Here is a 26,866-nt window from a genome sequence, read left to right as displayed (position 1 = left end):
TTTAGATTAAGTAACGGCATTTACTAAGTCAAACACGAAAGACTCACGAGATATTCGACCCATATGAATAAATCTAAGTAATAGATGTTTGAACTATGTATAAGCATTTACTAAGTTAAACATCAAAGAGTCTAAATGAGGTTCTTAACCTATATTATATTTCAAAGAATTTAGCTGGATTTAGTATCTACTGAAACTAGATGAGCTAAAGTTACATGAATAGAATTCAATTGGGAATTATTCTGCAAAAGAATTTATCATGTATGATATAATATAAGGATCCCCAAAAACGTATCGTATGACTTTAGGCATGATGAACATATACCAATCTCTAATTGATCTAAGTGAAGATCAACTAGATTGAGATCAAGAAAAACTTTTGGTACTTGAAAAGGTACATAGGAATAGTTCTTGATTCAAGGAAGTAAAGATATGCTAAATATTGATGCTACACGCATGAACACTGGCAAAGGATCAAGCAAGATCCCTTTGGAGTTAACCATTAGCAAAGACGAGCTAAAGAGCATCGTGTTTTGAAATGGCAACGTGGATTGAACACCATGAGTTGTTGCTTTCATATATCCATGAACTGCTTGGATAAGCAAATCCAAACAAAAGAATCACTAGAAACCTATACAGTTGAAGTAAAAATACTTATTGCCTAAGAAGCAATGAAACAGAGTTCTTTACGTAAAGAGTTCTTCACTGAACTTGGGTAGATCACATGTCTGTTGACTTAATGGTTCTTCATTGCAAAATGCGTAGAAGCACTATTTAAGTACGAAAGACTAGATCACATAATAAACAAACTCAAAAGATCTTATCATCCTATCTCGAAAGACATTCGATGAAAGGGATATTAAGATTGGAAAAGCATGACAACTAAACCTATGCAACAAGTGAAAAGCAACACTCACATTGTAGCACTGGAAATCAAGCATAGCTTTGAAATCCATGAACTGTTTTAAAGATGGGTTAGAGGGCCATGGTTGTAAAACATTGGGGTTGAACATTTATCATATATGAAATGTATTTTCATATTCCATTTAATCTTGGTTTAGTATTAAATGATGAGTCCCTTCAATTTGACGACATATTCAAGATAGACTGTCAGGACCAGTCCTGTGACTAAGAAATGTCTATCAACTGAACTTGAATGTCAAAAGTTGAAAAAGGTCCCTGGTAGGAGTTTTCTATAAAGGTGTACGCATAGAAAACACTAGACAACTAGGATACAAGAAGACTAGTAGTTCTGTTTCTTGAACTATGTGGACATGGCAATGTCGCAATCATTTGCATAGATACTTACTTTGAGAAGACTAGTATCGGACAGACCTATGAAACTTTACTGTAAGAGATGAAAATCTGTCATAAGTAAATTTCATTAAAATTATTAGACACTAATCCTCAATACCTGAGTGATTTGAGATTACTTGTTTGAGAACTTGTTACTTTTACGTTGTCAACCGTCGTACCGTAAAAGGAGGCTATAACGGCAACGCTCGGGTAATCACCTATCAAACGAAGTCTAATCTCAAGATCGCAAGATTGGGATTGTCCTCCCATAAATCGGGATGAGATGCTGAAAGTTGTACAAGGCCACTCGGAGAGCTAGAAACTGTAAAATGCATGGCCGTGCTCAGATGAATCATAGGCTATGATTATCTGTTTATTTGATCAGTTGAACTCTGAAAACGAGAAATACCTCTGGACATAATAAGGATGACAACTCTTACCTTATGTTCATGAGCAAGCATCAAGCGACAAAGGAATTAGGCAATGCACACTTGTCCCTAAGGACAAGTGGGAGACTGAAGGAAATAATGCCCTTGGTCCAAGTATGCATTCAATGCTAAGTCTAATAAATGCGGTTCAGTATTAATTAATTATACAAGTTAATAATTCAGTGAGATCAAGTGAACTGTATGCCTAGCTAGAGCCGCTTCAGTTCAAGTGGAATTAATAATATTAATCCAGATCTTACTCTTGCCTGGCCCCGTAGGGTCACACAAATAGTACTTGAACGGATCAAGTATTTAAGTAAATTAAATACTCCATTTATGGATATTCGGAATCAACGGATCTCAGTTCCAATGGGAGCTGAAATCGTCAAAAGGCAAATTATGAATACTCCGGAAACAATGATATTGCCGGAAAGGGAAATAAGGATCGTATCGGAAATATAAATATTATCCAAGTCGTAGATGTTGCCGGAAACGGAAACATGGTACGTATCGGAAAATATTATCGGAAATGTAAATATTGCCGGAATCGGAAAAATTGCCGGAAACGGAAATATTGTCGGAATAGGAAATATTATCGGAATCGGATATAAATTCCGGAATCGGAAATATTAAATTTTGTTCGAAATGGAAATTAATTCCGGAATCGAAAATATTAAATATTGTTCAAATCGGAAATGAATTCCGGAATCGGAAAATAAATCGGAAGCGCGACGTACGAAATAAACATCGAACGAGCTTGATAGAGCAAGGCCCAACACGAAGCTAGGGCCGCGCCTAGCGAAGCCCGCGCAAGCACAGCAGGCGAGCAGCAGCCCGCCAAGCAAGCAAGGCCCAGCCGAGCAATGAAGCAAGGCCAGGCCCAGCAAGCAAGGCAAGGCCAGCAGGCTGGCGCGCCCTTCTTGGGCTGCGTACCAGCGCTGCTGCGCCGAGCCAACCCACCGCGCGCGGGCAGCACCCCTTGCGGGCTGTTTGTCCGTGTTGTTGTGTTCTTGCATGGTTCGAATCCTTAGGCATTTAGGATTTATCCGATTAGACTATTTTTCTGAAACTACTAGAATTAGTTGTTAAGCTAAACACTAAAATTTATAGATTTAATTTAAGTCTAATTCTACTTGAATTAGATAAGTTGAATCCTAGTAGGTTTCTAGTTCCGATAATCCTACCTTACAAATAGGTGATGGAAATCACAATTTATATACATCAATTCAAGTATTCATATAGTTTTAAGTTAAAAACTAAGGTTAATAATTTGCCACAAAATTATAAACGAATAACATAATACCTTAGGCTAAATTCTAGTTAATTGAATCCAAGGCGGATCCGAACGTGTTGTGGACTGTCTACGGAGGGACTACACTTGGAGTCCTAAACTTGTTCTTGTTCGGTTCGGGAGCAGCTAGGGAAGGCACGCTACAAATGTATGCATCCTAAATTATGCTAATTGTTATGTGACAATTAATTTGGATTCCTGGCTTTATGGTTTTTCCGCACGAAATATATGTTTTATTTTTGTCATAACCTAACAGCGTGCACAGTACGCCCCTTCGTGGGCTGTGCGTGTGTGTGTGTGTTAGGGCAACGCTAACGAATCCTTAAACGCTTAGGATTATCCGATTAACTGTTTTCCTAAATCCACGAGAGTTAGTTGTTTGATTAAACACTTAATTCAAAGGATTAATTTTAATAGAATTCTAATCGAAGTAGTAAATTGAATCCTAGTGGAAATATAAGTTCGATATTTCCTCCCTATAAATAGGTGATACATAATCACAATTTATAACACATCAATCACAAGTATTCATATAGTTTAAGATTAAACTAACTTAATAATCTGCCAATATAATTAAGTTTCGAATAACATAAAACCTTAGACTATATTCTAGTTAATTGAATCTAAGGCGGATCCGAACGTGTTGTGGGCTATCTACGGAGGGACGACACTTGGAGTCCTAAACTTTTTCTTGTTCGGTTCGGGAGCAGCTAGGGAAGGCACGCGTCACATGTATGTGTCCTAGATTATGCTAATTGACTATGTGGCAATTAATTTGGATTCCTGGCTTTATGGTTTTTCCGCATGAAATATATGTTTTATATTTGTCATAACCTAACACTAAGATTAGCATTGAGTTTTAGTGTTTGAATCCAAAACCGATTAGGATTGTTTTCCAAATTCAAACGTGATTTCGTGATTCAAATTCTTTTCGAAATAAAATTCTAAAATTATTCTTGATTGCATAAATCGTTAAAATATTTAGAATGTAATTTAATAAAATAAATATACGTTAATAATATATTTATTACTAAAATTCATAAATTCTATTTAAATATAATTAACTATACGTTGAAATATATTAATAACATTTATAAATTTACGGGGGATTATAAGCTCACCTTTTCACTTATATAATAGAGATGCGTTATTCAAAATTATGATCTTCAACATCACTAATGATTCATCAACCTCAATTTCTTATGTTTTGACTTCGGATATACTAATAACATAGTCTATGAATTCTTAGTCATAATATACTAATAATAAGTGGTATGGGAATGGAGTATAAGATTGTTTTGAAAAAATGCTAACAGTTGATCGATAATGCCTAATTGATGTCAAATGCATTATTTACGAGTTCTAATATTAAAAAATGCTAACAGTTGATCAATAGTGGATAATTGTTGAAGTATACAGTATATACATCAAGATCATTGATTAAAAAAAATATACTAAGAATCTACTTCAATATCACAATATGACAATAATCTGTTTAAAATAAAAATAAAAATATTTTAACAAGGTTGTCAAAAACATATTTTTATTTAAAATATTTTAACATCTCTTAACATTTATTAAAATATTTAAATTAAATTTACTAATGACTAATTGTATGTATTGTAAATTTTAATTTAAATAGTGTCCTATATTAACTACGAATATGTATAACGAATATTTACTGTTGCTTTATTATTCGAAGTAGTATTTATCAAGGTTGTGTAAAACATTCTTATTGGGAAAAAAAAATTGTTTAATAACTTTGTATCTTTTCTTTCTCGAATTTATAATTTCTACTTATCCAATTATTTAATAGTTCCTTAATGTTTTACATGAAACACAATTTTAAGAGTTTTATAGTTTCATTTTATATTATTAATTTCTTTGTCTTTGATCATTTAAAGGCTAATATATTTGTCTTTATTTTACATTGTAATATAATGAAAAATCTTTGCGCCCAATTTTGGATAACGAAAATCAATGTGGAGCTATGTCTGTCTCTGATTTGCCTCTCTTATACTTGATTCTATTAAAAAAAATCCATTATCTCCCGGCATACCTATTTTTCTATTAAATTATAATATATAAACTTACAATAACTTATCGCATAAAACTCCGTGAAAAGACTATCGCAACGATTAAATTTGGACGGAGAGAGTACATATTATAAAGTTTTGTTTATTTCTCAATTATTCTAATAAGATATCGAAATTGTATAAGACTCTATAGTGGAATTTTAAAATTCAAAACTCTCTTACCAAAAAAAAAAAAAAAATGTTAGGTCAAGGGGTGAGTTTGAGGCGAGTGTTGACACACGGGTCAGTGATATATCGGGGTTGAGTTTTATTTTGTACCCGTTAATAAGGAGATAGGGAGGGGTGAGTATCTTTCCTATCGTGAGTGAAGGAGATATGGATGAGAGTTTTAGAAGAGTACGAGTGTGGAGACCCCGACCAGTCTCAAAGTCATTACTAGTTGAATAAAGGAAATAGTGGAGTAGGTGTTAAGTGATTCGGTAAAGATGTAAATATAAAATGATTAAGTGGGTATGACTATCGAAATGAAGGGTGGATGAGAGTAACACTATGATTGACATATGTGATGAATAGATGAAAACAATTTTGTTTATGTACCCTTATTTGTTTTATGTTTTAATAAATAAGATATCAAATGGGGAAATAACAAATTTATAAATCATTTTCTTTTATGTAGGAGAATATCATTTTCTTTTATAAAAAATGTATCCATCATTAATTTTAATTAGGAGAATATCTATAAGCTATATTTGTCCAAAATATAATCTAATCAGACAACCAAATTTTCAAATAATCAAGAATAGAGTTTTAAAATTCAAAACTCTCTTACCATAATATAATGCCGGGCCCCAACCGTCTATAACTAGGTTTGACACATGCATGTGTGATATATGCGTATTATATAGTGGTTTTACCCTCGTCCCTTAGTACTTTTCTATCTTATATGAGCTCTTAGTTGTTTGAAGAGAAATTAGCCTTTTTAGGCTCCTTTAATATATTACGGGTCACTACACGATCCCGAACATATTCGGGATGGTCATTAATTTGACAACTCTAAGGAGCCTACGATGCCTATATTTGAGCCCTAATAGTTAGACTCGGTGATTGGAAGGAATAAAGGCATCTCAAGGCATATATTGAAGGTCGCCCGACGACCTACAGGTGATGGGGGGTCCATCGGGCGGAGAAAAGAAGCATTTTCCCTTTCTAAACGCTCTCGATCGGGCTCCATTCACCCGTTGACCATCGGGCGTTGGTCTCGCCAAGTTCTTCAAGGCCATGAGCTTCCCGTCGGGCGAAAATAAAGTTTTCGTCATGCGCCCGATCGGGCGCCCATCGCCCGGTGCCCATCGGGCACCTGCGCTATTGCCTGCTGCTGCTGATTCTTTGTCTAGTTGTTCGCCCGATCGGGCGGCCCTTTCCCCAATTGAGCAACAACAAGACGGACGCGTGTTTTTTCAATTTAATGATTCGTTTTTGTTTAGTTTTTAGGCAAGACTATAAATACTAGGGCCTAAATTATTTATAATCATCTTATTTTCTAGTACTCTTAGTTTATCACTTAGCTTATTTTTGCTCTCAAACCTTTGTTAAACACCTTGGATATTTTTAATTCAAGCTTCAACTTTTCATTCAATCCTTCGTTCATCAATTCGATATTGATTCATTCCTTTTTTTCTTATTCTAGTTTAATTATGTTTTCATTAAATATGATTGCTTTGTTAAATTTGAGTATGTGTGAGTAAAATTAATCTAAGGTTTGTGGATCCATGAAATTATATGAAGGGATGAATTATTAATGTTGATTGTTGGTGTTGTTAGTTAATTTCCTATTAATTGGTTATATTTCTATGCAATTAGATTTGCGCAGGTTTAATTGTTATATATAGTCGCGCAATATTGAGATAATAATCGAAAGATGCAACTTGATGTTTAGGCTAGTTTCAATAGGCATAGGATTGAGTTTAATAAATTGCGAGAGCCTGTTAATTCTGATTCTATGATTAGTATCGATTCGACAGAGCATGCTAATGTGATTAATTGCTCCATTGATGGTTAGTTATTGTTTCTCATCCCGAATTATTGTTCATTGGTGAACTTATACCCTATGCCTTTTATTATTGAATTTCTCATTATCGTAGTTTAGCTATCAAACCAAACCATTATTCCTGTTACTAATAGTCTAGATCTTTAATTTAGTAGTGGAAAGAACGTTATTTCCTTGTGGATTCGATCCTGACTTCCCTTGCTATTTAGCTCGTGATTTTAGATTTATCTTTGATTAGGTGATACGACTTTAGCCTATCAACGTGATGAATGGGGAGGAAAATAATTTTGTCTGTGTACCCTTATTTGTTTTCTTTTTTTAATAAGTAAGACATTGAATGAAGCAAAAAAATATTTGTCCATCATTAATTTTAATTAGGAAAATTTCTTTAAGCTATATGTGTCCGAAGTATAATGTAGTCCGACAACCAAATTGTCAAATACTCTTACCCTTTTAAAATTCATAACTCTCTTATCAAAAAATAATGTCTGATCTAGCCGTCTAAGGCTTAGTTTGAGGCGGGTGTGGATACACAGACGGGTGATGAAGCGGGGTTAATTTTATCTTCCGCCAGCGAGGTAGGGATTAGGACGGGGATGAGTATCATACGTGTCGCGGTGACGTGCACGGGGATGAGAATTTTAGGCAGGTACATGTGTTGAGGTACCAGACCCACTTTGCTTCGATGGGGGTAGGTGTTAAATGACCGGGTAATGATGTAGATGGTAGGGGAGTTTTAAGTGGGTATGGCTACCGAAGTAAAGAGCGGATGAGAATAAATTTATGTTTGACATGGGTTATGTAAGGAGAAGACCGTAAATTTATCTATGTACCCTTATTTTATTTTTTTGAATTTGTTAAATAAATAAGACACGGAATGGGGCAGTAATAGATATATCCATCATTAGTTTTAATAGGAACATTATACATAAGATCTATTTTGATGATAATTTTCTATAGCTATAATTTAGTACTCCAAAAGTTTATCTATGCAAATTAAATATTCATATCATAAATCATGCATCGCACGGGTACTGTACCAGTATATAACTGTAATACAAGTATGTTTAAAATTCAAAGTTTACTTACGCAATTCTCTCTACATCGTTCGGAAAGTTGTCAATAATATTAGGATTTTTTGGATAAAACCACCTTTTAAAGTTCAACCTTTTGAAAAAACCACCTTATATGTTTTTTTTAAAAAACCACCTTTTATGTTCAAAGTTTTAGAATTCAACACCAAATACAAACGTCTGTCAACAATTCCGTCTGTGGGGCCCACATCCAACGACCCAAAATTAATTTCCCTCCAATTTCACTCGTCACCCTCTCTCTCTTCTCATTTACTGTGCTCTTCATCTTCTCAACCTTCTTCTGGTTCCTCTTTCACTCTTCCCCTCATTTATTCTCTGTACTTTTGTCCTCAACCACCACTTTCGAATCTCTCTCTCTTCCATCATTGTCTGTTTCTGCAACAAAGTACAAGAAAAAGCCAAGATTGGGGACCAAAGGGATCTTCTTGGACGTCACAAGGGGGGGACCAAAAATCCCATGTGTGTGTTGTAATCTGTGGCGAAAGCACTATTAAGGTATTAAACAATAACCCTAATCTCGAATTTGGTAATTAGTTAGTGAAAAATTTCTGGTTTTGTTGATTATAAACCCTAAAAAATTGATTTGTTAAAGTTTATGCTATTTGGTTGATTAAAATATAATTTGGGTGTTTTTGTATGAATAAACAATGAAATTAGTTTGGAATTGGCTTGTTGCACATGAAATTAGTTAAATAATCATTGATTTATGTAATATGCTTGCCTTTAATTTGCCCCTTATTATCCAACATTGTAGGTGTTTGTGTTACGTGTTTGTTTCCGGGTCTGATAATGTGTTCGGGTTTCGTGTGTCGTGTTCAACCTCGTTTCGTGTTTCTGTTTTTATTTGGTGTATATTGTTAATTTAATTTTGGCTTTATTTTACGGATTTTCAGCAAAATGACACACTTGTATGAGGATGGGTTTGCTGATCTTAGGATTAAATTAGGTGGGGAATTTAGGGACTCAACAATTAAAGGCAGACACATTGTGGAGTATGTGGGGGGTTGTGTTTATTTAAAACCATATGTTTGTATTCAAAGCAAGGGAGTGAGTGGGCTTAGACAGATTGTAATCGAGGGGTTCAAATGCTCTAATCTTCCTATACCATCGGATGTGAGGATGTTTTACCGGATGAACGGGCGGGCATTAACCACTGGGAAGGTTAAAATTAGAAATGAAGAGGACATTTTAGGATTTTTACAGACTAAGGACATACATGGGTATGTTGAGATTTTAACCTTAGCAACATTTGAGAGACCCCAATTACCACCACTTCCTGTAACTCCGTTGTATAGAACCAAACTTCCCGGGTTTTCAGAAATTTTAAGAGAGGAAAGCAGGCCCAGAACCAATCTGATCAACCCATTCAGACCTCCTTCCCAAACTTCCCACCCAAGTGAACCCACCACACACAAATCAGCCCAACCCAATATCTCATCCTTACTGAAATCAGCCCACCCAATCATTCACAGTATAGAGCAAGGTTGAGTGAAGATGAGGGTCAAAGCATCCAAAACACAGGGTTTGATTTCAGTGGTATAGGGGGGAGAGTGAAATTGTCTGCTAGGAGGAGCATTAGAAACAGTGGAGTGGGTTCTTCTTCCTCCAATTGGGCAGAAGCTGCTGTTGTGTTGAGTGAAGATGAGTGGTTAGCTAGCCTATCCAACAGAGAACCATCACCACAACCATCTCCCCATCCATCTCCACCACCATCTCCAGCTGCAGATACACAGCCTTCCCCACAAATCAACACTGAAAACACTGACAACACACCCCATAGGACTCCAAAACTTAAGAGAGTTGCACAGAGGAAGAAAAAAGGGGAGAAAGGGCATACTGAAGTGGGTGGTAAGAAAAAGAAGAAGAGAACAAGTAAGAAGCAGTTGTTTGAAGGGTCATCTAGTTCAGATCTGTCTAATTTGGACATAGATTGGGTTGCAGGGGAGGAAGAGATAGGTTTAGATGATGATGAGTCCTTATTTTTGCAGACCAGAGTTAGTGATGATCTGTTTAGGCATCTAAGACACAGTATTGGGGGGAATGCTAATATTGGGGATGATAATGTTCAGAGGAACTTGAGAGATCTTGAAGAGCTTGAGGTGAATAACCAAGAGGAGCTTTATTGGGACAGTGATGAGCTAAGGAGTGTTGGTGGATCTGATGATGATTTTGAGGATGATTATTGTACCTTCAACCCTGTAGTGGACTTCAAAAGGAAGATCCAGTTGAAGATTGGGCAGAGATTTTCATCTGTTGTTGTGGTTAGGAAAGCACTAAGGGCACATGCTGCTGAGAACAAGTACGATTTCTACTTCCTTCACAATGAGCAACAGAGGATAACTGTGCAGTGTAGGAATAGGTGTGGGTGTCCTTCGGACAGTGGTAGGGGTAGGAAACCTAGTTGTGCATGTCCAAACAAATGCCCTTTCAAAATCCATGTGAGGATGTTGCCACAAACTGATTATCTGCAGATTAGGACAATGAATCTGAGGCATACATGTGTTAGGACTAATGTGAACAAATGTGTGAAGTCTGATTACTTATGTGAGAGATACTTGGAGACTTGGAGATCAGATCCTCACTGGAAACTGAAAAAGTTCATGGAAAGGGTGATGCTTGAATTAGGTGTTAAGATAACTTATTCCACTGCTTGGTTGGCAAGGGCTAGAGCAAAGTTGGCTCTATATGGGTCATCGGCAGAGCAGTATGGCAGGTGTGGGAATATGCCAAAGTATTCTTGACACATAACCCTGACAGTAGTTGTTTGGTGTTGGTTGACAGCAGTTTTGGGCCTGAGAAGCCCCTGTTCTTGAGGATGTACTACTGTCTAGAACCTTTGATGAATGGGTTTAGGAATGGTTGTAGGCCAATTGTTGGATTGGATGGCTGTCACTTGAAGGGTGCATATCCAGGTCAGATATTGGTAGCTGTTGGGAAGGATGGAAATAATAATATCTTCCCCATTGCATGGGCAACTGTGGAGATAGAAAACACAGAGACATGGTGTTGGTTTATTGATTTGTTTATGAAGGATTTTGATGGTGGAAGCAATGGTGTTGGCTTGACTTTTATGTTTGACAGAGAAAAGGTAATTTTCTTTGATTTTGTTGCTTATATTTCTGGTTTTAGTTGTGCATTAAGGTGCACACACTGACTTAAACAATGGTGTAGGGTTTGCTTGAAGCAATCAAGACAGTGACTCCACAAGCCAACAACAGATTCTGTGTTAGGTACATATGGGCAAACTTTAAGCTCAATTTCACTAGAACTTTGTTTAAGGACTAGTTTTGGGATGCAGCTAGAGCTACAACATTTGTAAGTGTCTAATTTCACTGGCATTTGCAGATGATATGTGCACATTTGTAATTTCTAATTACACAAAGTTCAGACTAGATGATATGTGCAGATCAGTTTGTGCAGATGAGCTGGTTTGTATAGATCCTTTGATATGTGAATATTAGCTGATCTGTACAGATCAAATGATTTGTGCAGATCAGTTGATCTGTGCATATCATATGATCTGTGCAGATCAGTTAATCTGTACACGACTGCTCGCCTGGCACCCGCATTGCCCATCGCCCCATCGCCCATCGAGCCACACACGCCCAGCTCCCTTGCTTTGCGCGCGCGCCTCTTGCTTGTTTCTCGTTGCATTCGTACCGCATGGGCGTCGAGCTCCTTTGCTCGTCGTCGCATGCCCGCACTATACAACACCCCTTAAGGGTAACACGTATCGTCCTTTGCTCTGTGCGTGCAACAATCATGAGCGAATTACATAAAAATTAAAACTTTTTAATTCAAATTTATTGACAAATTAATAAAACATATTAATTTCATAAATTTAGAGCGAAAAATCGAAAATTTATTAATTAATTAATTTCCAATTATCATGGATTCAAATCTAGGTCATAAAAAATTAAAATTTATCATAAATTAACAATTTTCATGGTGGTTTTTTTAATCATGGATACCTAATTAAATCGTCAATTAATTATGAAAATCAAATAAATTCTAAATTATTCGAATTTCAACAAATTAATTATGATTACAAATTAGGTTGTATAATTAACAAGCTTAGGCATTCAAATTTGTTAAACATATACAGTAGGTCAATAAAAAATTCAATATTTAACAACAAGAATCGCAAATATTAAATTTAACATCTTAAAATTACAAACTTTTGCATTCGAAAAACTAAAACCTCCGAAAAGTCATAGTTAAGCTTCGACTTTGGGAATTCTGGGTTCGGCCGAAAATTAGTATTTTTGTCAAAATTTTAGAATGCCTTTTACACGAGGAATTGACACAAAAATCACTCGATTTCGTTGAGTAATGAAAAATTAACAAAAACGCCCAGAAAACGATACTTCGAGGCCTGTTTTTGCAATTCTATTCTCATGAATTGATCTTAGAAAATCGTTTTCCATCAGATTAGGGTTTTAAAAATCGAAAAAGCGAGTATTTTTTATTTCGGAACTGCCAATTTCGCAATTAATCCCATAATTCAAAAAAAATTCCGAAAAATCAACAAAAATTCCAAAAATTTCGACAATGCAAAAACAATAATAATCATGCTAATTCATTCTTTGAATACATAAGGCTCATGATACCACTGTAGGGGAATACAGTTAAACATAATAACATGTGCGGAACAATCCCCAAAGCCAGGAAACATGTATAAAGCACAGATTAAGCAAACTTACATTCGAAGCGTGTTTTCCACAATAATCTGTCAACGAACACGAACAAAGAACTCCACTTGTCGTTCCTCTACTTGGTTCACCGACACGATCAGATCCGTCTTGATAATCGTAGCTTAGGCAATTGATCAAGAGATTTGCTTTTGGGATGAACACACTATGGAGGCACAAAGAGAATTAGGGTTCTCTGTTTTCTCCTAGGGTTGTGTGTAATCTGAATTGTGATTGTGCTTAGTTGGAAATTAGGTTTAAGGTTATTTACATAACCTTACTAACCGACCAAGCCAAGAGGCAAGGCCCGCTAGCAAGCCCGCAAGCCAAAACACACGGACACGCACAGCCAGTGTGCCGTGGGCCGTGGGCCGCGCTGCTGCTGTGTCGTGGTCTCGGCCCGCATGCAAACGCACAGCTCCGCGCCACAAGGGCCTCGCTGCTGCTGCTGCGTTGCTTTGCTTGCTCGCCTATGCGCGCGCCCATGGGCCTCGAGTGCTTCGTGCACTCGGCTCGTGGGCCGCTCCTTGTATTCGCGATTAAATATATTTCCGATATATTTATTTATCGTTTCGTATACGACGAATCACCGTCGTACGATACGATTTATTCATGTCGCCCAGCTTACGAATATTCGCGATACGATATACGATTTCGATGCAAGGTCGTATCGTATAGTACGTTTCCAACTTAAATCCCGAAAAGCTATTAAATGAATTTCCAATTCATTTAATCCGGTGATCTGTTACGTGTCATTGGTGTGACCTTGTAGGTTCAGTCAAGAGTAAGTTGTGAGTTCAATATTCATTAGAACTCACTGATCGGAAGGATTGCTCTAGCTAGCCGTTCCGATCACTTAATCTCACTGAATTAATTATTCGCAATTAATCTGAACCTTGGTATTAGACTTAATGCACCTTGGGTGAAGGACATATTTCCTTCAATCTCCCACTTGTCATTCAGACAAGTGTGCATCCACATTCCTTTGTCGCTCAGTGTTACTTACTGAACATAAGGTAAGATCCAAGCCATCCTTATTAGGTCCAGAAGTGTTTCTCGGATTACAGAGTTCAACTGTCAAACTTTTGCAGAAGGTTAAGCCTAACCATTCTGAGCACGGCAATGCATTTTATAGTATCTAACTCTCCGAGAGGCCTTGTTACACAACAAACACCATATCCTATCAAAGATAGGAGGACAATCCATTCTTGCAATCTATGAACACTCACTTTGATTCATAGTACGCCCAATAACTGCTTTTATAGCCTCCTTTTACGGTGCGACGTTTAGCTAGTATCAAAGCGAACTAATTCTCAAACGAGCAGACATAATCGCTCATGTTCTGAGGAACGGTTTCTAATCACCATTAATGAGAACTACCTGTGACATGACTTTAATCTCTTAAAGCGTTCTCATGGTCAATCCGATACAAGATCCAATAAGTATCTATGCAAAAGATTCTGACATCTAGTGACTCTAGTTCAAGAAACAGAACTAAGTAATCTACTTGCAATCTAATCTTCATTAGTCATTGGTCGTCCACCTTTCAATGACCTGGATTAGGGATCTTTTGTAACTTCAATATTGAAGTTCACTTATGGGTGTTTCTTTGTCAAAGAATCCATCTTGACATCCCATTTGAATGATTTGAATCACATTGACTTATCATTTAATTCTAAACCACAATTAAATGAATATGAAATAAATAAATTTCATAAATATGAAATGGTTAAACAAATTGTTTTAAACATAGATCTAACAGATGTTCTAAAACAATACTTAGAAAATCAAAGCCATTCTCCAACATGCTTGATTCCCATGGTCGCTACATGTGCGTTGTGTTTCACTTGTAGCAACGGTTTAGTCAATGGATCCGCGACGTTGTCGTCAGTTCCAACCTTGCAAATCTCAATTTCCTTTCTTTCAACGATCTCTCGAAGTAAATGAAATCGCCGCAGTACGTGCATGGACTTCTGGTGGTTCCTAGGCTCCTTTGCCTGGGCAATGGCTCCGCTATTGTCGCAATACAAAGCCACTGGTCCTTTAATGGAGGGGACAACACCAAGTTCTTCGATGAACTTCCGAATCCAAACAGCTTCCTTTGCTGCTTCTGAGGCAGCAATGTACTAGGCTTCATTTGTAGAATCAGCAATAGTGCTTTGCTTAGCACTTTTCCAGCTTACTGCTCCGCCGTTGAGGCAGAACACAAACCCAGACTGTGATCTGAAATCATCTCTGTCGGTTTGAAAGCTTGCGTTCGTATAGCCCTTAACAATCAACTCATCTGTACCACCATAAACCGGAAACTGATCCTTAGTCCTTTGCAGGTACTTTAGGATGTTCTTGGCAGCAGTCCAATGTGCCTCACCTGGTTCTAACTGGTACCTGCTTACAAATCATAGCATACATGATGGATCCAATAGCCGAAGCGTATGGAATTCCACTCATCTTTTTACGCTCATCAGATGTTTTGGGACACCGATTCTTGCTTAGATATACGCCATGTGACATGGGCAGATGTCCTCTCTTGGCTTCCATCATATTGAACCTAGCTAGCACTTTGTCAATGTAAGTTCTTTGGCTTAGTCCAATCATCCTCTTAGATCTATCCCTATAGATCTTGATGCCCAATATGTACTGTGCCTCTCCTAATTCCTTCGTTGAGAAACACTTCACGAGCCAAGTCTTTACAGACTCCAACATAAGAATGTCGTTTCCAATAAGCAGTATGTCGTTAACATACAAGACTAGGAATGCAATTTTACTCCCACTGACCTTCTTGTATACAAAAGATTCGTCCTGATTCTTGATGAAGCCAAACTTATTGACTGCTTCATCAAATCGTTTATTCCAACTCCTTGATGCCTGCTTTAGTCCGTATATGGACTTCTTAAGCTTGCATACCTTTCCTTGGTTCTTTTGATCAACAAAACCCTCCGGCTGTGTCATGAACACAGTCTCTTCAAGAACACCGTTCAAGAAGGCAGTTTTGACATCCATTTGCCATATTTCATAGTCATGAAAAGCGGCAATTGCAAGGATTATCCGAATAGACTTAAGCATCGCGACTGGAGAAAAGGTTTCATCGTAGTCAACGCCGTGAACTTGCCTGTAACCTTTTGCTACCAATCTAGCCTTGTATATATATACAATTCCATCTTTGTCTTTCTTCAATTTGAAGACCCATTTGCATCCGATAGGTGTGAACCCATCCGGCAAATCAACCAAATCCCAGACTTGATTTTCAGACATGGAGTCTATTTCAGATTGCATGGCCTCTAACCATTTAATGGAGCTTGGGCTCGTCATAGCTTGCTTGTTCATCACTATCCAATATGAGAACGTCTAAGTTTTCAGTCAAGAGGACGCCTGTCCATCTGTCCGGCTGAAAAATAGTTCAATTTGACCTACGAGGGGCAACAACGTTTTGAGGAACTACTCCCACTGGCTCTTCTAAAGACCTTGGAGGTTCATCAATTTGAACTGCTTCTAAAGAGTTCTGAGTTCGTTGTTCGTCTCGAATCTCTTCGAGGTCTATTATTCTCCCACTTGTCAATTTGGAAATATGATTTCTTTCCAAAAAGACACCGTCACGAGCAACGAATACCTTGTTGTCTGACTTGTTGTAGAAATAATACCCCATAGTTTCTTTTGGATACCCAACGAAGAAACATTTGTCAGATTTAGGTTGTAGCTCGTCCGAAATTAACCGCTTGACATATGCTTCGCAACCCCAAATCTTCAGAAAAGACAACTTTGGAAGTTTCCCATTCCATAATCCGTATGGAGTCTTTTCAACAGCTTTTGACGGAGTACGATTCAGTGTGAGTGCTGCAGTTTGCAACGCATGTCCCCAGAACTGTAAAGGAAGTTCGGCCTGACCCATCATTGACCTGGCTATATCGAGTAAGGTCCTATTTCTCCGTTCCGATACTCCATTCCATTGAGGTGTCCCCGGAGCAGTCAATTCAGAAAGAATACCGCATTCTTTTAGATGGTCATCAAACTCGTGGCTAAGATATTCACCTCCTCGATCCGATCTTAGAGCTTTGATTTTCTTGCCATGTTGATTCTCTACTTCATTTTGAAATTCTCGGAATTTCTCAAACGATACAGACTTGTGCTTCATTAAGTAAATATAGCCATATCTACCGAAGTCGTAAACGTTATGAAATAGCTGAACTCACCTCTAGCTTTCGTACTAATAGGCCCACATACGTCCGTATGTATTAGCCCTAGTAGTTTGCATGCTCTTTCTCCCTCCTTTGAGAAAGGTTGCTTTGTCATTTTGCCAAGTAAACAAGATTCGCATTGATCAATCTTCTCTAAGTCGAATGATTCTAGAATTCCTTTCCCTTGAAGTAATTCCATGCGCTTTATGTTTATATGGCCTAATCGACAATGCCACAGAAATGTGAGATCCGAATCACCAGTTTTAGCCTTTTTGGTATTTATGTTATAAATGTGTTTGCTCGTATCTAGCACATAAAGACCGTTTTCTTGTTGTGCTGAACCATAAAACATTCCATTCAAAGAAAAAGAACAACTATTGTCTTTAAATTGAAAACTAAAACCTTTAGAATCCAAACTTGAAACGGAAATGATGTTTCTGGTGATACTAGGAACATAGTAACAGTTTTCTAGTTCCAAAACAAACCCACTAGGCAAAGAAATAAAATAAGATCCTACGGCTAATGCAGCAATCCGTGCTCCATTTCCCACGCGTAGATCCATCTCGCCTTTATCAAGCTTTCTACTTCTCCTTAGTCCCTGTGAATTGGAACATAAGTGTGAGCCACAACCAGTATCTAATACCCAAGAAGTAGAATTAGCAAGATTACAATGTATAACATACATACCTGAAGTAGAAGCAACGTTCCCGTTCTTCTCATCTTCCTTTTTCTTCAAGCAATCTCTCTTCCAATGCCCCTTCTTCTTGCAGTAGAAGTATTCAGAGTCGGCAGGAGAACGAGTTGCCCTTTTCTGTTTACCAGAACCGGCGCCATTGGACTTGGATGAGGGCGAAGCCTTGCCCTTACCCTTCTTGCCCTTGTTCTTGCCTGATTTCTTGAAATTCTTGCCCTTACGCACCATAAGCATATCATGCTTATTCTCTTGTTTGAGCGTCTTTTCAGCGGTTTTCAGCATACCGTGAAGCTCAGTAAGAGATTTCTTCATGCTGTTCATGTTGTAATTAAACTTGAACTGATCATAGCCATTATGAAGCGAATGGAGAATGATGTCAATAGCCATTTCATTTGAGACGTCAGAATCTAGAGCTCTCATGTTCTCAAAGAGTCCAATCATTTTAAGAACATGTGGGCTCACTGGTTCTCCTTTCTTGAGCCTAGTCTCAAGGATCAACCTCTGAGTCTCGAATCTTTCGATTCTGGCTTGGTCTTGAAACATGTTCTTCAACTCCGAGATGATTTGGTAAGCATCCGAGTTAATGAACGTTTTCTGAAGTTCAGGACTCATGGATGCAAGCATCACACATTTGACATCCTTGTTGGCCTGAATCCAACGATTAAGGGCAGCTTGAGTTACCTCCGGCCCAGCCTCTTCCGGTAACTCTTCCTCAAGGACATATTCTTTTTTCCTCATGCATAAGAACTATTTGTAAGTTCCTTTGCCAGTCGAGGAAATTGTTGCCATTCAACTTCTCTTTGTCGAGAATTGAACGCAAGTTGAAAGTGTTATTGTTTGCGGCCATTTTTTATTACTACAATCGAAAAGAATTTGCAATAAATAACCATTCATACAATTCAATAACTTTGAAATAAAAGCAAAAAACATGCAATCATTAAAGCTATTAAAAAACATTTCATTCATGCAAAAAGCAAAAACATGGTCCAAAATGAATGAAACGATTCCAAGACCCCAAAAGTCCTAAATCCTTAAGCAGCTTTAGCATGTCTTAAGTAGTTTAAGATTTTAGGTAAGCAAAACCTATTGCTAGTAATCTCCAAATTACTCTTGGTTAATAAATTAATGCCATAATTTATCCCATTGCCACAACTTAATTCCATTGTTGTTTGAGTTGCAACCACAATCAACGTGCTCCTTTAGGACGCCTTACCACCTAAGTCAACTAAAATAGCACCTCGCTTTAGCGTAAACCTACTATCTTAGATCCCTAGATTTTTGTAAGTGTTGATTTGGAAGGCAATTTTTAAAACTCAATATTACTTGGACCTAGTTGTTTCTATGTTGGTTCGATTATTTAGTGAACTTAAAACTAATCGATTCATAGGAAACAACCTGTTCATGCAAAGCATACATACATTCATACATTCACGCATAATATATATATATATATATATATATATATATATATATATATATATATATATATATATATATATATATATATATATATATATATATATATATATATTAAATTGCATAAATAATTGGTGATCTAGTATGGCCCAAAACTTCTCGTCTTGAAGCATCCAATCTTCATCACCTCCTTGTTAGCTTGGCATCGTCTTGAATCTTCGTTCAAATGCTAACTTAAAGTTCTAAACTTAGAAATACTTGAAAATAATAAATTACATCCAAATTTCCATGGTACGCAGACCATATTTAAAACTTTACATTCCAAGATAGAACGGTGCGCAGACCGTATTTAACTATCCTAAATTGGCCATACTAGTCACTTGGAGTACCTGCATTGCATAAAATATATATTCTACGCATTCACCCATTCGTATGCTAAAACGAATGGCCCATGTTAATATGCAAGTATTTACGTGAATTAATTAAAATTCACGTTCACATAAACGCGTCCTAAAAGATTAATCAATTTCCAAATTATTGATCCTTAGACTTTATTCTAATTAAAAGGAGTTTTTGGTATTTACTACCTTAAAAATACACCACTTTTGTATTTACTACCTTATGAAAAAATTATTTTAAATTACTACCTTAAAGTTCCATTTTTTTTGTTTTCACTACCATTTTACAGTTTTCTCATTTTAAAATTGAGATATCTCTTTCGTTTCATAATCATTTTAAGTGATTCAAAGCTTATTCTTCTCATTTATGTGTAAGGATTCCATAGGGATGCTACTTTTTAACATTTCGTAAAAGTTTAAACAAATTAAATATTATTTGTAAAATTTTAAAATATTTATGAATTATCAAATGAATTTTTTTGAAATGGCGTTATCAATGAAATACCTATAGAAAAAGGAAAATAATGAACTTTGAATCACTTTAAACGATTAAGAAACGAAAGAGATATCTTAATTTTAAAATGAGAAAACTGTAAAGTGGTAGTAAATAAAAAAAAGTTGGAAGTTTAAGTTAGTAATTTAAAATAAAAATTTCATAAGGTAGTAAATACAAAAGTGGTGTATTTTAAAGGTAGTAAATACCAAAATTTCCTAATTAAAATGAATTTAATTAAAATAATGCGACCTACGAAATAATTAAAATAATTATTTCATTTTAATTTCATTTAGTGGCTCACACTCTGTGAGGGGGTCGAAAAAGCACGAGGCTAATGCGTGACCTCGTCCCTCGTGGGTGTGACGTTTCTTTTTGTCAAATCAAGTGTAATTGGATTTCCTGTTAGTTTACACCCAATTGACTAGTAATATAGGAGTCGTCATTCAGTTTTTAACGACAATGAGAAAAACTGATAAAACCCGGTTATCGTGACATAAAGGGAGTGCAATTATGTTTGACCACGACGGCCGTAGGTTCCCTTGTGATCCCTGGTGTGGGGATCTCTCAACATACACCCGCAAGGTAGAGATTGAGGGTTCGGGGGACTGTAACTACCGAGAGGAGTACTCGCTCGTCGATAACTCCAGAGGCAGGATATCCTTACTAGCTCAGCATAAATAATTAAAGGGACATGCGTTAACTATTAAACTAATCTGAGTTGATTTTAACAATATGCAACACATAATACTAGATCGATCGCGATTATCTGATTTAGATTGCTTAAAGGGACCTAGCATGATAGTACAATTTCCCAAAATATTATCTTTATTAGGCGTGATAGAACAATCAGATTTAATTAGTTTAACAGTTTATAAAAGGGCGAGGAAAGCAATTAAATCATGGAAAAGGGACACATTACGACGCACCCTTGAGAGGTGCGTCACGGTTCTCAGAAAACTAACCACTTTGACTTTGCTATATCTCCTTTTATTTAACGAATCTCAAGTTACGGGACACGATACGTTCTGTTCGATTTTTGGATCGATTGCGACAGAACGCGGGATCAATTTCGCAGCGTGAGGCTTAGGCTTAGGGGTTGGACTCAATACTCAGAATATGAATTGTGTGTGTATCCCTTCCACGTTGAACTTGGGGCTATATTTATAGAAAAGAGTTCGTGGAAAGATAGAATTGTAGAACTCTAACCCACGAGGAATTAGGAAAGAACACGTCCCAGGTAATTTCAGCGCCCAGGGCTGGGCGCCGAAGATTTCGGCGCCCAGAGCCAGGCGTTGAAAATAGGGTCTGGGCCGTTTCTTTGTCAGATTTAGACTCTTAGAATTCGGAGTGTATGAGACTTAATCGAGTCTTTTAGTGCGTATTAATTTTATGACGGAATGCGTCTGGGCCCGTTACGAACTCTAGGCTCGTTAGGATTTTAATTTAATACGTAACTCTTATTTTCGAATCGTATTAGGAATAGGATTCTCTCGCAACTTCTATCTCATTTAGGATTTATGTTGGAGTGCAACACCTAATTCTGACAGGTTTCTATCTTTTATGACTTGCCACTTTTAACAACTACCCATTACGGCAGGTTTCCATAAATAGCAGGTTTCCATAAATAGCAGGTTTCTATAAATAGCAGGTTTCGGGTGAAATGAAAAGGGTGATTTGAGATTCGTTATTTTATAGGAGATGCGTTGTCAAGTGGAGATTTATGTTCTCATCATCGAACCTTCCCTTTCGGGAATGGGGACAAAAGTAGGTGTCTACAGTTAGCCCCCACTTTTACTGAGTCTTGGAGTAAAACGATGGTCAAAGTATTAGACGGAGTGCGTCACACAAGTCATGGTGACCTATTTTTTGCGAGGGTCTCACGAGCCCCAGAGTGATAACATTTGACTTAAGGGTCATCACTTGAAGTGTCGACATATCCCTCACGTGTCATTGGGATTTGTCAACGGATAGTATAGAAACTCCCTCACTTTGTCATTGGAAGTATCTAAAGAGGCGTAGCAACTCCCTCACTTTGTCATTGGGAGTAGCTACAAATGTTTTCGAAATCAAAGCTATAAAGTGTAATTGGGCCTGGCCAAGCCCAACCACGAGGTAAAAATGTTTGTAAAGATTCTCATTTTCAGGGTTAGCTAAACGACTAAAGCCCCTTGTTTTTATAGGACGTAAAACGAAGGAAAATCCAGCACATCGTTCCTTTTTGGAAAAACGGAAAACCAATCCTTTTAATTTTTGGAAAAAAGGAAAACTACTCACATCGTTTTTTTTTTGGAAAAACGGAAAACCAGAAAAAGTTATCGCTGCAGCGACTAAGGACCTGCGCGGTTAGTGACGCAGACCCCGCCGGCTAAAGATGGCGAGCCTGTCCGCTAAGGGTGGACGCCCCGTCCGAAAGAAGTGGACGAATCTGTTTTGAAGTTTGTTTTTTTTTTTTTGAAAATAAGGACCTACGCGGTTTGTGACGTAGACCCCGCCGGCTAAAGATGTGAGTCTGTCCGCTAAGGGTGGACACCCCGTCCAATAGAAGTGGACGAATCTATTTTGAAATTTGTTTTGAAGATTTTTTGAAAATAAGGACCTACGAGGTTTGTGACGTAGACCCCGCCGGCTGAAGATGGCGAGCATGTTTTTTTTTTTTGAAGATTTTTGTTTTCTTTCGAGGGATGCTCGGATTTAGTTACAACCTGAATGTGGGTTGACAACGTGCTTAGACGGACCATTGTCTTGTGGTCATCATCTTTCATGGTTTTGGGTTAGTCTTTACGGCTCAATTTTGCCATTAACTAGGTCCTTGATTAGGGGACTATGTATAAGTATCAATGGCGACCTTTGTCTTGAGGTCGTAATCCGGTTTTATTTTTTGAGATTATCCAAAAATGGGACTTCGTACAACGTAGTCTGGGAATATTGTTTTAACTTTGCATATTTTCTTTTAAGATATATTTTTTTTCTTTCGAGCCACCAAGCACTCGTGCTTGACGGTCAGTTCTTGTCAAAGAGGGTCTTTGGGGATACGCATTTTGTAAAGTCCTTGATTGTGTTTGGGATCGTGCTCGTAAGTGCGAGCGATCTTTGAAGTGGTGTGCTACTCTTTACAAAGCCGTGAGGTGCGACTTTCAGTAAACAAATCGGCAATTTTCGAGTCGAATGGATACGGCAGGGCCCTATAGAAGTTAGGGCCTTTTTTGAGCCTGGGTTCATTTTCGGCGCCCAGACCTGGGCGTTGAAATAATTCATGCCCTAGGTTGGGCGTTGAAAATGTTGTTTGGGCTGGTCTTTTGATGACACAGTTGGCCTCTTTTTTACTTGGAAATTCTACGTATTCACTTCTCTTTTTGTTTTTTTCTTTATTATTTTTTGGAACGTAGACTATGGAGATCACAGTTAATGATTTTCAGCGCCCAGGGCAGGGCGTCGGAATTTCTGGCGCCTGGTCCTGGGCGTTGGAAGTGCCTCCCAGGCAGGACTTTCTCGTGATGATTTCTCGAGGAGCCGTAGCCGATTGGTGGACTCCCGTGTTTGTCGCTTTGGGGCGATTATTTAAAGGAATTGTCGCTCTTAAGGCGTACAGTTATTGCAATAGTCGGGCGAGTCTATATGGCCCGAGGAACATACCTTGAGGCGTAAGACTTTGATCGCTCTTGTTGTTATTTTGAACGTATATATATTTTTTCTTTTGAACGTGTTCGTGAATGTTCGATACTTAGAATGTATGTGCGAACGAGCGTTCATAGAATGGCCGTTGCGTGCGGTCCATTAATCAGTTCGCTTGAATCACTTTTTTTTTTTGTTGAGCAATGACTGATGTTGAATAGTTTGCTTAGAAGCTTGATAGGGTTCAGGCCCATTCATGAAGTGGGATCAAGCATCGTACCCTTTCGATCGTTCAAACATTTGCTTTGAGATTATATTTATTTTGCCACGGTCGTTTCGTAGCTTGGAGCCCCCAAGTATACATGTTGGGATGCTTCCTTTTGGCGTACGATTTTTGTAGGTTCCTTCGAGAAATATGCCTTGGGGTTCCGCTCGTGTAGGTGCGAGCTATCGGTAATGTTTTGCTACCTTTAATCCTTAATGTAGAAGTCGTGTGGCTTGCATTTTGAATTTGGGAGATAAGTAGTCTTTGCCTCTTTTACATATGCTCTTTAGTGCAATATGCCTTACTCCTTTTTTTTAGACTTGTACCGTGGGATGGTTGAATTTATGGTGCTACTTAGGCTTGTGTGGCCTAACAACATGTATTAGAACATTCCTCCAGGTGTTGGGATATCATTATTTTTTATTTGCATTGGAGCACTTCATCACGCCTCGTTCAGGTCTAAGTGTAGCACCTTCTGCGTGGGTGTGCACGGCTTATTACTTCATTCGATGCGAGGATTCATAGATGTTTCTTTCTTGTTTTCATATCTGGGAAAAATTTGGCAAGCAAAGAGATTCAGCGCCCAGGCTGGGGCGTTAAAGATATCGGCGCCCAGCTCTGGGCGTTGAAAATGATTTCTGGGCAGACAGTTTTTTGTCTTTGATTTTTCTTTCGCTTTTGCTTTGGAATGACGTAGACTGTGTAACGGACGCTTGTAGGGCGATCGTTATGTGCAGTAGCTGGATCGGAGTTTCGGTGACTCGCGATTTTCAGTTACCCTTGTTAGTGAGGTGAGTTTGTATATCCTAAGTAGTGCTTAGAATTTGGGAGGGGTTGTAGCCATTCTAAGGTTCGTTTTACACTATTGACCTTAGGATTGTGCCCCTAGGACGTGTGTATAGCATTAGCGTCGAGAATTTGCGATAAAATCGTCATTTCGAGCATTTTTAGAGTGTTTTTCTCAAGCCCCCAATTGTAGCTACGGGATTGGCTTGGTGCTATAATGCTTGGCATACGTTTTTATGCATTCATGGTGACATGGATCATGAATAGTTTGAACTTGACTCGTTTAGTGCGAGGTACATTCGAGTAGTGATTTGCTACTTCTCTTGTAAATGTCGTATTGTGCGACATTGCCATGGTCAAGGTAGTCACATGTTGAAGTGTGCCTTGACCAGAAGCTAGGTGCCTTTCCTTACCCATAATCATATTTAGAAATCTTTTTGACTCACTTGCAACGTCGAGATAAACGCATACTTAGATTAAACCAACGACTCTTTATTATGTTCAAAGAAGTCTTTCAAAATTATTTGAAATCCGAGTCCTACTGTGTACAATCCAAGGTGTCCTAAGTAAGTTGACTTATAGAAGGTTTCGTACAGGATTACATGAGTGAATCAAAATACTGTTACGATTTTTGGAATACTGTCTAAGGATTTGCTGGAAGCCAGGGTGCAGGCGTCAAGGTATTACTTGTGCCCATGTGGCACATGTTTTAGGCTTTTAGGGCCATCTTTTCCAGAATTACGGTAATATAAACCGTTTTCAAATTGACTTAGATTTACTTGGTGTATGTCTGCAAAAAAGGTCAAGGTATACTTAGTCCTTTCCCTAGCTCTTTCATTTCAACTTTTAGCCCCTAGTTGCTGTTATGTCTTCCCATTAATGATGCTTTCAGATTTCGATTTTAGATGCCCGTGTCATATGTCTGAGTAGGGTGAGCCTTGGTTAAGTGCCAAGTCTTATTGACAATGTCTGATTTTTTTTTCAAAGGGGATTAGCAAGCATTTGAATTACCATGAACGGGTGCCCTGGGTTCGAAGGAACGATGGGCGATGCCGTAGAACAATCCTCTTTATTGTAAGCTTACTGCCTTTACTACTTGTTGGCGATTATGAGTGTGTCTAGTGGTGAAAGAAGGTCTTTAAGTGAGTTGGTTCGCTTTAGGGAGGGTCAAGTTGAGTACTTTAGAGGTCATGGATGCTTGCGCTAGCCCCCATTCAATTGAGGCAAAGCGATCTTTTGAGTCCTGGCTAAGTGCCTAGGAGTGTGAGTGCTCCTTCTAGCAAGGGTACGTGCCCTTTATTATTTTTCGATGTGTGCTCATTAATTTTGGCATCTTGATGACTTGGATTCTTCCTTTGACTTAAATTTTTCTTTCGAGTTGGATTGCAAGTAATTAAATTTCAATAAAGGACTCTATTCTTTATTCTTGTTATTCTATAGGCTTTAATATTTTTGCAAATTGGTTGGACCGAATCATGGATTGCCTACGTATCCGCCTTAAATAGATTTAATTTGGAATCATGTCTTGCGTAGTTCTTAGCCTAGAAAATGGTTTTTTTAGAATGCCGATTTTAAACAAGTACGTTCTGAGGTGGAATTGCAATATTTGAAATAGGATGAGATAAGTGAAGTTCATTATTATTTTAATCTGCCGTAAGCCAAAATTTTGTTTTATTTTTTTAAGTACATGTATTTGCACAAAAATCTTTTCATGTGTTTTTTGGTACGTATATCTAAATAAGTGTTGTACCCCTCCAAGTGTTCGTTATTGTTCCGTGTATGTGCGGATAAAATGACGAGCACTTCTGTACAAATTTTAGCAAGCAGAGAGATTCAGCGCCCAAGCTGGGGCGCTAAAGATTTCGACGCCCAGCTCTGGGCGCTGAAAATGATTTCTAGGCGGATCTTTTTTGGTGCGCTAAATGCTTCTTTTTCTTTTTAGACTAACTTTAGAGGCACTTTGCAAAGTTCCTTTTTTATTATTCACATTTTATTTTTTATTTTTTTTGTTAGGTTGAGCGTAGAATGTACTTTTCATTTGTCTCTTTTTTTTTTATTTGCGACTCAAGACGGCTAGAAAGATGGGTTGAATGAGATAGGATAATTTGTATAGGTATTGGTCAAGCATGAGGATTACATCTGCT

The 26,866-nt window shown here is 37.7% G+C and overlaps 1 protein-coding gene across 1 annotated transcript; it reads right to left on the bottom strand.

Annotated features, from left to right (window-relative positions):
• Positions 1-17,484: 17,484 nt before the first annotated feature.
• On the bottom strand, positions 17,485-19,105 carry LOC130469636 (uncharacterized). The gene is made up of 2 exons (XM_056839033.1): positions 17,743-19,105; positions 17,485-17,653 (listed from the first exon to the last, which is right to left on the bottom strand). The coding sequence occupies exons 1-2, from the start codon at positions 18,485-18,487 to the stop codon at positions 17,637-17,639; spliced, it is 762 nt and encodes a 253-aa protein (XP_056695011.1). The 5' UTR covers positions 18,488-19,105; the 3' UTR covers positions 17,485-17,636.
• Positions 19,106-26,866: the final 7,761 nt, after the last annotated feature.

The sequence above is a fragment of the Spinacia oleracea genome, chromosome 3 (genome assembly GCF_020520425.1).
Source record: "Spinacia oleracea cultivar Varoflay chromosome 3, BTI_SOV_V1, whole genome shotgun sequence".
NCBI classification, from domain to species: domain Eukaryota; kingdom Viridiplantae; phylum Streptophyta; class Magnoliopsida; order Caryophyllales; family Amaranthaceae; genus Spinacia; species Spinacia oleracea.
Note: the sequence above shows the minus strand (reverse complement) of the source record. Positions and strands in the feature narration are given on the sequence as shown.

Excerpts from the sequence above, each read along its gene's own strand:
- LOC130469636 (XM_056839033.1), bottom strand. The coding sequence starts at position 18,487 with ATGAGGAAAAAAGAATATGTCCTTGAGGAAGAGTTACCGGAAGAGGCT.